This window comes from Lampris incognitus, chromosome 9 (genome assembly GCF_029633865.1).
Source record: "Lampris incognitus isolate fLamInc1 chromosome 9, fLamInc1.hap2, whole genome shotgun sequence".
In the NCBI taxonomy this organism is placed as follows: domain Eukaryota; kingdom Metazoa; phylum Chordata; class Actinopteri; order Lampriformes; family Lampridae; genus Lampris; species Lampris incognitus.
Genome location: NC_079219.1, coordinates 42,016,592 through 42,029,427, shown reverse-complemented (window position 1 = coordinate 42,029,427; position 12,836 = coordinate 42,016,592). Strand labels below are relative to the sequence as shown.

The following is a 12,836-nucleotide window of genomic DNA, read 5'->3' as shown; positions in this document are numbered from 1 at the left end:
CCCTCTACTAAGCCTTCTCACGTCAGTGTGTAGCAAGAGGCCAGAGTAGTTACAGTCAGCCTCTTCCAAATGTGTACCAAACAACCATCTTTGAAGAGACCTCGCTCGAATAGAACAGGCGATTTTGGTTGCCACATCCATGATCTCTTTCATGTTTAGCATTTTTGCGCATAATGCTTGTTGGTGTATTATGCAATGGTAACTAAGGAAGTCAGGGAAAGCATCGTCCTCCCTGCACTTGGCAATAAATCCATTGGAGCGGCCCACCATAGCAGGCGCACCGTCCGTGGTGATTGACACCAGTTTACACACTGGGAGCTGGGTTTTATCCACAAAGTTTTTGAAGATCTGAAAAATGTCCTCTCCCCGCGTGTGTTCCTTCATGGGTAGTATTGTTAACAGCTCCTCTTTTGCGGTCATATCTTGAAACACCATGCGAATGAAAATGCACAATTGGGCCGTATCACTTATGTCCATAGACTCATCCAATTGTAGTGAGAAACACTCGCAGTCCACGATGTCCCTCCAAAGCTGCTGTGTCAAATCATCGCCCATCACTTCACAGTGCCTTGTGACGGAATCTCTTGATAACTGGAGAGCTTTGATTGAAGATATTATTTCTGATTTGTTTTTAAAGTCCCGAAACAACGAATCTGCTGCCTCAAGGAAGGCCTCTTTCATCATCTCTCCATCTTGGAAGGCTTTCTTATGCTTAATGATGGAGTGACTCGCCCGTAAAGATGCTTCGGTGGCTGCCTTTGCCTATGAATGCGGCTGCGTGAAAAGTGACTGCTGGGCGATTAACTGTGATTTTCGTTCCCTCACCTTTCTCTTTCTCAGCTCGCTTTTCGGAGGGAAGTCATTGTCATAGTTTTTATGAACAGTTCGAAAGTGCCTCTCCACATTTCCTTTCTTTGGGATAGCAGTGCTAGACTGACAGAGGAGACAAACGCATTTGAATAAGACATGGTGAAAAAAAAAGTCCTCCTCCCATTCCACATGGAAATGGTACATTTTTTGTTTCTTGCTAGGTCCGGCTCCCCCACTCATTTTTGTTTTGTTTCACTTTTTAGTAGATTTTTTTTTTTTTTTAGAGAGTTGAACCTAGCTAGCTCAATGCAGTTCTGCGTTAGCTCACGTTTGGGCATGTGAACTTCAAGGTACGTTCGAGAAGGGCTCTGGTTGTTATGGTAACCTAATGTAACAAAGTTTTAGGTTCCGCTCTAGAATCTTTGGTTTTAGGCAACAGCAGACTGGCCGTCCTTTACGTCAATCAAAAGGCAAATGCCAAATGGAGGACAGATGATAGGTTAATGTCTTGGGAAAAAAAGACGTTTTTTTGGAATGTCATGGAGATCTACCAGCACTGCCTTCACGATCTACTGGTCGATCGCGATCGACGTAGTGGGCACCCCTGCTTTAAGCCTTGAAACATTAGCCCGTTGGTTACCTCGTACTACTACTACTACTACTACTACTACTACTACTAGTAATACCACTACTACTTTCAGCTGCTCCCGTTAGGGGTCGCCCCAGCGGATCATCCGTTTACCAGTGGGGCCTTATAACTTTCACCAAACATCTAGTCTAATTCTGCAATTCTCTCTCTCGCTCTCTCTCGCTCTCTCTCTCTCTCTCTCTCTCTCTCTCTCTCTCTCTCTCTCTCTCTCTCTCTCTCTCTCTCTCTCTCTCTCTCTCTCTCTCTCTCTCTCTCTCTCTCTCTCTCTCTCTCTCTCTCTCGATATGTGATATGTGAATCGGTTCTGTGGTGGAAAATTAAGTCTTTATTGGTCAGGTTATTGTGAAGGAGGGACTGTTCATATATCGTAGCTGGAAAATATAACGGGGAACATTCGAGAACACTCTCCATTTCATTTCACTAATGAGAGCACCCATGTTTTTAAAGAAAATGGCGTTCTAGCCTGCAAAGTGATATTAACGCCAATCTCACATTCATCTCCGATTGGCTTTTAAATTACAAAGAACATAACAGAAATAAAAATACTTACAGTGCAGGCTCATTAAAATGGCTTATCGCACAACTGCATATTGAATCAGAATTTGTCCAATATAGCGAGCTAGCTAGCATTTTTCTTTCAGCTGCACTCACCGAAGAATCGCTCGAACTTTGTCCAGAAGAAAAAAAGAAAATATAATGCACCAACAAAAAGGCTTCTGGCGATTATCACTCATTAATAACAATAACCAAAACCAACTCTTTAGTAAAACTTTCCCCTTGTAGCAGCTTCACTCTCAAAACAGCAGGCTGATCTGCTCTATCTCTACCCACGATAGAATGACTCGGCTAAAACTGTAGAGACAGCGCCATCTAGGGGAATTGAGAATTACAACACTTTTGGCTCTGTACGTTTTAAATGGGTTACACCCCCCCCCCCGAATGCGCATGCGTCCCTGCATGTACCTATACCTGCTTAAACACTAGTTACTCGTCTAATGTTTCTAAAGATTCTAAAGATTTCTAAAGAAGGTGTAAACCGAAGTGTTTGGGGAAAGTGTAAAGCTTTTGTGAAGGCCTGGTCAAGACCAGTGGCACCCCCAGAACTTTTTCATAGGGGTGGCCAAATGGGGCCACTGAAAATCCTGGATGGCACACCCAAAACCAAAAACCATGACTGAATTTCAGGAATTCTATTATGCTGCTGTAGTATACTGTATAGGACAGTTGAAAACTGTAAATATGAGAGTTAAGGAATTGCATACTGAAATACTTTGATTTCTTTTTTTTTACAGTTAATGTTACTAAATATCTAATGTGCATAGACTAATACTGGTGCAGTTAACATTTTGAGTTCCATGACAATTCTGTTTTAATGTGTTATGTATCTGTATATATTGTAACGTGTTAGACGATTCATTGTTATATTGTATATGTCCAAAAATGAAAAATGAAAATATCAGATAGAAGCATATTATGCATAATCAGAAGCATATTCTGCATATGCGACTCGTGACTGAGGGGGCCAGCGGGGGGGCCAGGGATAGTATCAGGGTGGCCGTGGCCACCCCTGACCAACCCTTGGGGGCACCACTGGTCAAGACCCTTCAACATGGAGTGCATAACTAAGGTAAAGGGGTAAGTTAGCAACTGGTAAGTTAGTCGGTCAGGTTCTGCAATATATCTGGTCGACTTTCTCACTCCCATCTCTTCCTGCTCTTGGACAAGATTCTCTCTGGAATCCTCAGACTCATGTCCTTCAGGTCATTAGGTTTTTGATCATTAGGTTTTTGTCATTAGGTCATTAGGTAATTGTCATTAGGTTTTTCTTCTACAGGTTCCTTTTCCTCTCCATGTTCACAAATCTTCGTGACTTCTCTTTCAGGTATGGTTTGCACCACATCCCCGCAATCCAGGACTCATCTTGGCAGGTAAGTTTCCTTGATCAATAGGGGAGTCATCACCTTCTTCTGGCTCTTCCTCGGCGGAATCAGGAACTTCATCTTCATGACGCTCTTGTTGCCAGTTCTCCGCGGATAGGAACACCTCGGCTTCGGGTCTCAGGCTTGACTCCTCAGGACTTTGCTCTTCTGAAAAAGTTCTGGAGTCAGTCTGCGAGATTTCAGAGAAAATCTTGTCTAAGAGCAGGAAGAGGTGAGAGTGAGAAGATCGACGAGATATAGGGCAAAACCTGACTGACTAACTTACCAGTCACTATGAAACCCTTGACCTTACTTAAGCACTCCATGTTAAAGGGTCTTGACCAGGCCTTCACAAAAGCTTTAGATTTACCTCAAACACTTCACTTAATTGTCCCTAGGTACGAATGTGCCGGCCCTGTGATCGACTGGCGGCCTGTCCAGGGTGTCTCCCCACCTGTCGCCCAATGACTGCTGGGATAGGCTCCAGCATCCTGCGACCCCAATTGGGATAAGCAGCATGTATAATGGATGGATAATGGATACTCTTGGTATGAACACGGGTTTTTTTTTTAATTAAATTTTCCGCTTAAGTTATATCCCCCCTCTCTGTCTAGGATTTTTTTTATATTGCCAGGAAGTAAATTATTTCTTGCTTTGTACATTATTTGTGCCGTCTTAAATTCCACCAGAACCATGAATTTCAACGCATGTGTCTGTAAAAACAACATGTTAATGTGTTCACGAAATCCTACATTGTATACTATCCTTACAGCTCTTCTTGTAGTATGCATAAAGGTTCCAATGTGCTTTTGTATGTGTTACCCCACACCACACAGTAGTTTAGACATGGCAATACAAGTGAACACCTAGAGTGTACAGGACCTTATGATTCATGATATGCCTTTCTTTCCTCAGAACTGCAACGCTGCTGGCATCTGGGTGGGTCTAGCAGTCTATTCCGTTGCTTACCAATATGGGAATTGCCTGTTCAAATCCCCTTGTTACCTCCAGCTTTGTTTGGTGTCCCTACAGATACAAATGCCCGTGTCTGCAGGTGGGAAGCCTGATGTGGGTATGTATCCTGGTTGCTGCACTAGCGCCCCCTTTGATCGGTCGAGGCGCCTGCTCAGGGGGGAGTGGAACTGGGGGGAATAGGGGACTAGCATGATTCTCCCACGTGCTACGTCCCCCTGGTGAAATTCCTCACTGTCAGGTGAAAAGACGCGGCTGGCGACTCCACATGTATCGGAGGAGGCATGTGGTAGTCTGCAGCCCTACCCGGATTGGCAGAGGGGGTGGGGCAGCGACAGGGACGGCTCGGAAGAGTGGGATAATTGGCTGGATACAATGGAGTAGAAAAAGGGGTGGGGGTGGGGCGTGCGCGGAGTTTGCGGGGGGGGGCAGTGCTCCCCCTGGTGGCTCAAACGGGTAATTGCATTGTTTCCAAAAAGAGTGGAATAATTACGTTTGGCATGACCAGATATTTTATCAATATTCTAAATAACACAAAACAACTAAAGGGTACTAGGTAATACATCTGAGTTCATATACTGCTGTAGTAAAACAAAAAAAATGGTCAGGGCTCTGGATCATGTGACGAGTGACACGTACGCTAACGTAAAGCGAACCAGCGATTCTCAGCTAGCATACATGGGTAATAACGTTGTAGTTATCTAGTCGGCACGAAAATATGGACATAAGGAGATTTTTAAAACGTCGAGCTCCAGACGACACAAATGGTCAGCCATCGGGATCTAACAAGAATACAACACAAACATCAATAACCGATGATGACGATAGGCAAAACGATACTGTTGTGAACTTGGAGGAAACTTGGAGCAGCTCTGGATTAGCAGCAACTGCTAGCAGTCCTGACGGTCACCCCACAGATGCACGAGCCGAACTAGGTAACACAGATGATCTTGGAGAAAAACACGGCTGTCCTAAGCAACCTACTCTGCCCCAATTCCCCTCAAAATGATTTGGAAGTACAAAACGATCGTTTTCCACTTAAGTCGAACACTTCCTTAATTCCTGGAGATGCCCCTCTGATTTAGGACTTTATTTACGTTGGGGCTGTTGCATTTAGTTTAATTTTTAAGTGTCGGGGCATTCCGCCACCTTGTGTCTATTGCGTTCCAAGACAGCCGTGCCGTGATTGGATTTCATAAAGGCGAATTGTTAAATTGTTACGAGGTAATTTCAAATCTGCTTTAAAAATAAACATATATGTTTATTTAACATGTTTGTTTTGTCCATATCTGCTAGTGCTGTGTTCCCAGGGTGGTAGGCCAGGTCTCAGCTGTTACAATTAGTTTTTTTTTGCCCCCCCCTGGCTCGAATGTCAAACTCCGCCTATGGGGTGGGGATGAACTGCAACACTCCTTACCAACTTTGCTCGCACATGTTAAATGAGGTTTCCAGCAGATTTTATGATCGAATATCACACCCAGAAATTCATTTTCATATGCTATTTCTACATTAACATTGTCTATCATCACTTGTACTTGAACGTTTGCTACAATTCCCAAACAGCATAAGCTTGGTTTTGTTCAAATTTAATTATTTGTTTTTGTCAAACCACTGTTTAACTTTTTCTTTTCAGGCATGGCTACCTCAAAAACCTGCTGCAAATTCTCCCCAGAAAAAAAAAAGTTTCATCTGCAAATAAAACAAATTTCAGTATCCTTGATACCTTACATATGTATTTACATACAAATAGAGGGCCTGATACTGACCCCTGTGGGACTCCACAAGTATTATTCTTGAGTGTTACTTTATAGTCACCTATTTGTACAAATTGTTGCCTGTTAATAGCTTTTCAACCAATTCAACACAATCAGTCTATGATGCAATTAATGTCTTAAACTTGTAATTGACATCCCTAATTGTAAAAAGTAGATTCTAAAATGTAAATGATAATAGGCTATATTTCAAAAAGACAGACGTATGATGGAGATGCTAATGAGCTAGTTGTTGAGGAAATTAAGATGTGCATTATGCATGTGCATTGTCATGCATGTGCATATGTATGAAATGGGCCTACACACACAACACCTAGTCAGTCTCTAGGGGTGTAACGCAGTACAAAAATCACGGTTCAGTTTTGAAGTCACGATTTGGTACATTTTCGATACAGCGAGGGGAAAAGAAACAAAACAAAAATGGCTTCTTTTTTCTTATTAAACAATTGTAGGGTATGGCTCTGTCTTTCTTAAAAAAAAGTCTGTCAATACTGCTACTACCGACTGCAACCTACTAACAAAAAATGTAAAGTTACTTAAAAGTAAATCAAAATAAATATTCTCTCAAATAAATAAAAATATAATAGAATAAACATCCATTAAGGTGCAGAGTTTAGAAAATCAACTGTACTTGGGGCGTCCGGGTAGCGTAGTGGTCTATTCCATTGCCTACCAACGGTTCGAATTCTCGTGTTACCTCCAGCTTGGTCGGGCGTCTCTACAGACACAGTTGGCCGTGTCTGCGGGAAGGGAAACCGGATGTGGGTAGTTGTCCTGGTCGCTGCACTAGCGCCTCCTCTGATCGCTCGGGGCACCTGTTCAGGGGGGAGGGGGAACCGGGGGGAGTAGCGTGATCCTCCCACATGCTACATCCCGCTGGTGAAACTCCTCACTATCAGGTGAAAAGAAGCGGGTGGCGACTCCACATGTATCGGAGGAGACATGTGGTAGGCTGAAGCCCTCCCTGGATCGGCAGACGGGGTTGAGCAGCGACCAGGATGGCTCGGAAAAGTGTGGTAATTGGCCAGATACAATTGGGGAGAAAAAGAGGGGAAAATTTAAAAAAAAAAAGACAAGAAAATTAACTGTACTTGAACTGTACTGTACTTGTTTTCACATTAGCAGCTGAAAGCTTCACATTAGGATTGTGCAACGTAAATATTCTCCCAAATAAATAAACAAGCATGAAACCGTCCAGACCCATGGCATGATGCAAGCTGTGAGCACATCCTTGTGACATCCCTACTAAACATCCCTCTCAGGTCATCCATGAGTGAAGGAGTGACCACAATTTGCAATGCATATCCACGGCGGCAGTTGCATGGCGTCGTGGGAAAAATATTATGAAATAAATATCTATTAAGGAGCAGCATTTAGAAAATGAATACACTGCTCAAAAAAATAAAGGGAACACATAAACAATGCAATGTAGCTCCAAGTCAATCACACTTTTGAGATATCAACCTGTCCAGTTAGGAAGCAACACTGATTTGTGAATCAATTTCACCTGTTGGTAAATTGTCTAATTTCCACCTGGTGGAAATTAGACAATTTACAAGACAACCCCTATAAAAGGAATGGATTTGCAGGTGGTGGCCACAGACCATTTGCCTGTCCTCATCTTTTCTGGCTGATCTTTGGTTAGTTTTTCATTTTGCTAGTGCCCTCACCACTAGAGGTGGCATGAGGCGGTATCTGCAACCTACAGAAGTTGCTCAGGTAGTGCAGCTCATCCAGGATGGCACATCAATGCGTGCTGTGGCAAGAAGATTTGATGTGTCTCCCAGCACAGTGTCCAGAGCATGGAGGAGGTACCAGGAGACAGGCCAGTACACCAGGAGACATGGAGGGGGCCGCAGGAGGATAACAACCCCGCAGCAGGACCGCTATCTGGTCCTTTGTGCAAGGAGGAACAGGAGGAGCACTGCCGGAGCCCTACAAAACGACCTTCAACAGGCCACTAATGTGCAGGTTTCTGCTCAAACAGTGAGAAACAGAATGCATGAGGATGGTATGAGGGCCCGACGTCCACAATTGGGGCCTGTGCTCACAGCCCAACACCGTGCAGCCCGATTGACCTTTGCCAGAGAACATCTTGGTTGGCAGATTCGCCATTGGCGCCCTGTGCTCTTCACAGATGAGAGCAGGTTCACACTGAACACATGTGACAGACGTGAGAGAGTCTGGAGACGCTGTGGAGAACGTTCTGCTGCCTGCAACATCCTCCAGCATGACCGGTTTGGCGGTGGGTCAGTGATGGTCTGGGGAGGCATATCCTTGGAGGGCCACACAGACCTCTACGTGCTAGCCAGAGGTACCATGACTGCCATTAGGTACCGAGACGAGATCCTCAGACCCATTGTCAGACCATATGCTGGTGCAGTGGGCCCTGGGTTCCTGCTCATGCATGACAATGCTCGTCCTCATGTGGCCAGAGTGTGTCAGCAGTTCCTGTATGTCGAGGGCATTGATGCTATGGACTGGCCTGCACGTTCCCCAGACCTGAATCCAATCGAGCACCTCTGGGACATCATGTCTCGTACCATCCGCCAACGCGATGTCGCACCACAGACTGTCCAGGAGTTGACCGATGCCCTGATCCAGGTCTGGGAGGAGATCCCTCAGGAGACCATCTGTCGTCTCATCAGGAGCATGCCCAGACGTTGTAGGGAGTGCATACAGGCACGTGGAGGCCACACACACTACTGAGCCTCATTTTGAATCGTCTTGAAGAATTTCCACAGAAGTTGGATCAGCCTATGTTCTCATTTTCCACTTTGATTTTGAGTATGATTCTGAATCCAGACCTTAATGGGATAATGATTTTGATTTCCATTGATCATTCTTAGGTTATTTTGCTCTAAACACATTCCTCTGTCTAATAAATAAAGATTTTCAGCTGAAATATTTCATTCATCGAGGTCTATATTGTGTTTTTAGGTGTTCCCTTTATTTTTTTTGAGCAGTGTAGTACTTGGACTGTACTGGATCTTCAAGCTCTGGTTTATTTGCATTTGCCATAACTACGAAGCTGCTCTGTGCGAAATTACCGGCAATTTCTCTGTGGCGTACATTTGTATGTGTACATGCTTGGTGGGGTGGCTGAATGTACAACATCCAGCCCCTTGCGAAAGTTGCTAGGGGGGGAAACTCTGAGTTTCAGATTACATTCTGCATGCACAAAAGTTCCTCACGTGCAATGGTTAAAGCAATGCTACATTCGTTTGGTACACATGCGTACCGAACCGAAAGACCCTCTGACCATATAGTTCCTGGTTTGGGACATTGATAATCTGGTCACTCTACATCTTGCTTCAGGATTAAAGCTATAGCTGCAAGGGGACAAACTTCAGCACTTCAGTTAAGACATGACTTCGCTACATGGACATGCCACTTACAGGATAAGACAGATATTATAGTAGATGGCAAAAAAGCAAAGAACTGAGCAACAGAGTGAGAAAAAATAAAGTGAGGAACAGATGACTCCTTGTAGAATAAGGGAGATAAGAAGACCCACAGTCAGACCAAGAGCAAGGGCAGGGAGAGATAGGCCTCATAGTGGGCCCATACCTGAGCATTTGTATCTACACCTCATTATCTGGGGCATAGAAAAAGTAACAGAAGTTAGCATAGCTGCTTGTTAGACGGTAAATGGACTGCGTTTATATTTCACTTCTCCAGCTACTCAACATACTTTCAAGGCCTCACATTTACCCAAGTATGCATTCACTGATACACTGATGATGGTATAAACCATGCAACCTCATTTGGAGCAGTTAGATGTCTTGTTTAGAGACACATCAACTTTTGTTTATTTGTATTTTTTTTGCCAGGAACAGCTGAGGATGGAACCAACAACCTCCCAATTGCCAGACAGTCTGCTCTACCTCCTGAGCTACTGCCACAGATAACTGTAGCTAGTTACTGTCATTGGCTGGCCACAGTAAGCTGCGATGTCAATTCTCCCCAAATGTTGCTAACTCTAGCAGCACAAGAAAAGAAATGTGGCCACATGATTTGTTAAACTAAGATGAAATGGCATGAGAAAGAAAGAGGCCTGTGTCTCTGTGGTAGAGGAGTGTGCTCAGATTCTCAGTAATTTGCCTACTTACTGAGCCTGTGTCTTGTGAAACTTTCCCCCGAGGGTTTCGGCCCTATCAGTTTAAACCACTGGCTCTATGAGTTGAAGCCCAAGCCTTTCCACCAGTACCCAAACCTTCAGGGGCTGAGGCCATGGAGATGTAGGACAAAGTGGGAAGGTGGTCAGTGGTATTACAATAGATTATTGTTTTGATGAAGTGCTAACTGGTGATTTAAACTATTCAGAAACCATTTTATGTGCCTCTTATTATTTTTAATACATTATGACTGTGGTCCATTCTGACAAAAAAAAAACAAAAAACAAAAAACAGTCTTGTTTGCAGATACTGATCGGTGAAAGACAAGATTAAAGGCAACTTTAAATTGTAGTATATAGCTTGTCCCTTGATATAATAGTGCCTTACGATATTTGGTGTAAATGCATCAATTAGGGTAGAGCTAGTGCTCCAGCTGAGTGTTCATTGTTGATCGGCATGATGTTGTTAACAGTTCTTTTGCATTATTTCTAAACTACATAGCCCCTTGGATCAGCCTCCAAGGAGCTGCTCTTTTTGAAATCGTTGTCAAGGAGAGGTAGGCCAAACCCAATCTCATGGAATATCAATACAATAAACTAATGAGATTGACACATTTAGCTATATGAAAACATAGTACAAATGTAACATGTCAGAATTTCAGTCATAATCACACTTATCTGACAGATAGTGGGCAGTTCAAAGAGTAGCATGGTGGTGAAAAATTAAATGTCAGCAGACTCAAGAATATGGCACAGGGACACTAGGTCTTGTGACATACGTAAACACTATGAAGAACAAAACGTGCTTGGCAGCCCATTTTTTGATGACGTACAAAGAAATACTATTTAAACGTGTTTACTGATGATAGATTTTTTCTAGTGTGAATGTAACACAGCTAAAGTCCATGGTTTCCAAGTACAATGAAGAATTAAGTAATTTTGATTTCAGGTGTAAAGGTGGTTGATGTTACTTCAACTCAACAGAGAAAAACAAACTGCCAATACAGAATTAACCAAAGTCTAATTTTACAGCCAGAACAATAAAAATAACATCCCAGCACTCCGATCTGTTCGCTGCCTCATCATACAATTGCACATAAGAACAAACCAAGCCAACAATTATACGCACAGGAGAGACAGACAGACAGAGGGAGCGTGAGAGAGGGAGGGGGAAAGAGAGAGAGAGAGAGAGAGAGAGAGAGAGAGAGAGAGAGAGAGAGAGAGAGAGAGAGAGAGAGAGAGAGAGAGAGAGAGAGAGAGAGAGAGAGAGAGAGAGAGAGAGAGAGAGAAGGGGAAAGAGAGAGAGAGAGAGCGAGAGAGAGAGAGAGAGAGAGAGAGCGAGAATGAGCACAATTCACATACAATGCAGAACATCAGCAGCTTGGAGATGAGACTCAAATGCTAGTTTTATGCAAAGAAAATATATCAATTCTCCAGGTTAGTCCTACATCATAGTGCGGGGAGCTGAGTCAGTGATTTCACATGCTCTCTAAATTTTACTTGTTTTCAACTTACCTCATCAAAGTCACTGTCCTCTTTCTTGAAAGCTGCAGACAAAGACAGGGAACAAAGTTAATCAGGTGGACACTGACGTCCTTTGAAGAATGAACAAAATGCACTTCAGAACAACAGTGAGAAGCGCAGAAGCACAACACACAACTTTGTCAGAACTTCAGAATTCAGTCTGCATTCTTAGCCTAGCGATGAATGTGACAGTTTGTGATTCATCACTGTTGACTGAGACTGAAGAGGAGTTAGCTCGCTCTGATGGCACGGAGGAGAGCAACACTGGGAGACTATGCTGAAATAAACATGTGATGGCTATAATAACATTTGGCAGCAATATATCAACAATATATTTCTTATTTATGTGGAGGGGAGGTAAACTAGTTACACTTAAGAACTTCCCCCTTGTCCATTATTCACATACAATACAGATAATTTTGAAATGTAAAGCTGTAAATTTCGATTTCCCGAAATTCTGAAGAGGTGAATAAATATTTCTGTAATGGGAATTTCAATTACTAATTTCTCATCATCATTACTCAGAGGTCCTTGTAATTAGTATGTTGGACTAATCTAACAAAGGCTAAAGGCTAACTAGGCTGCAGAAGATGACTAAAAGCATGCTTTGGTCTGGAATTATGGGTAAATTGTTATTTGGTGAAGGGCATCTTTTTCATTGAACCATGAATTGCTGCTTTTTTATGCTTTTTACCCTTTTTTATGGACATTTACAATATCAGACCACTGAACCAGACAGTAAAGGTGGGAGCATTATAACCTGGCATGCTAAATCAAAATAAACATTTTGCATATCTAGGCACACTGGCCAGCTCATACATAAGATCGATTAATCTTTTCTCATTTGTACATGGGATATAAGTTTTTTTAAATTTTTTTTAATTTCATTGGATAGAGGATACTGGAGGGGCAGACAGGAAATAAGGGGAGAGAGAGATGGGTACGATATACAACAAAGGTCACTGGCTGGAATCAAACCAGGGACGTTGCAGTTATGTGGCATGTGCTGTAACCATTCAACTACTGGGGCACCAGAAAGATTTTTCTAGTCAGGCATGGGATTAAAAATGTGT

At 43.1% G+C, this 12,836-nt stretch overlaps 1 protein-coding gene across 1 annotated transcript in view; it reads right to left on the bottom strand.

The window, feature by feature from the left end:
- Nucleotides 1-12,836, bottom strand: part of cdk14 (cyclin dependent kinase 14) — a 278,497-nt gene that overhangs the window by 261,805 nt on the left and 3,856 nt on the right. The window contains exon 2 of the mRNA XM_056286990.1: nt 11,755-11,786. Within this exon, the coding sequence (XP_056142965.1) occupies nt 11,755-11,786 (32 nt within the window). The remainder of the gene's footprint in view (nt 1-11,754; nt 11,787-12,836) is intronic.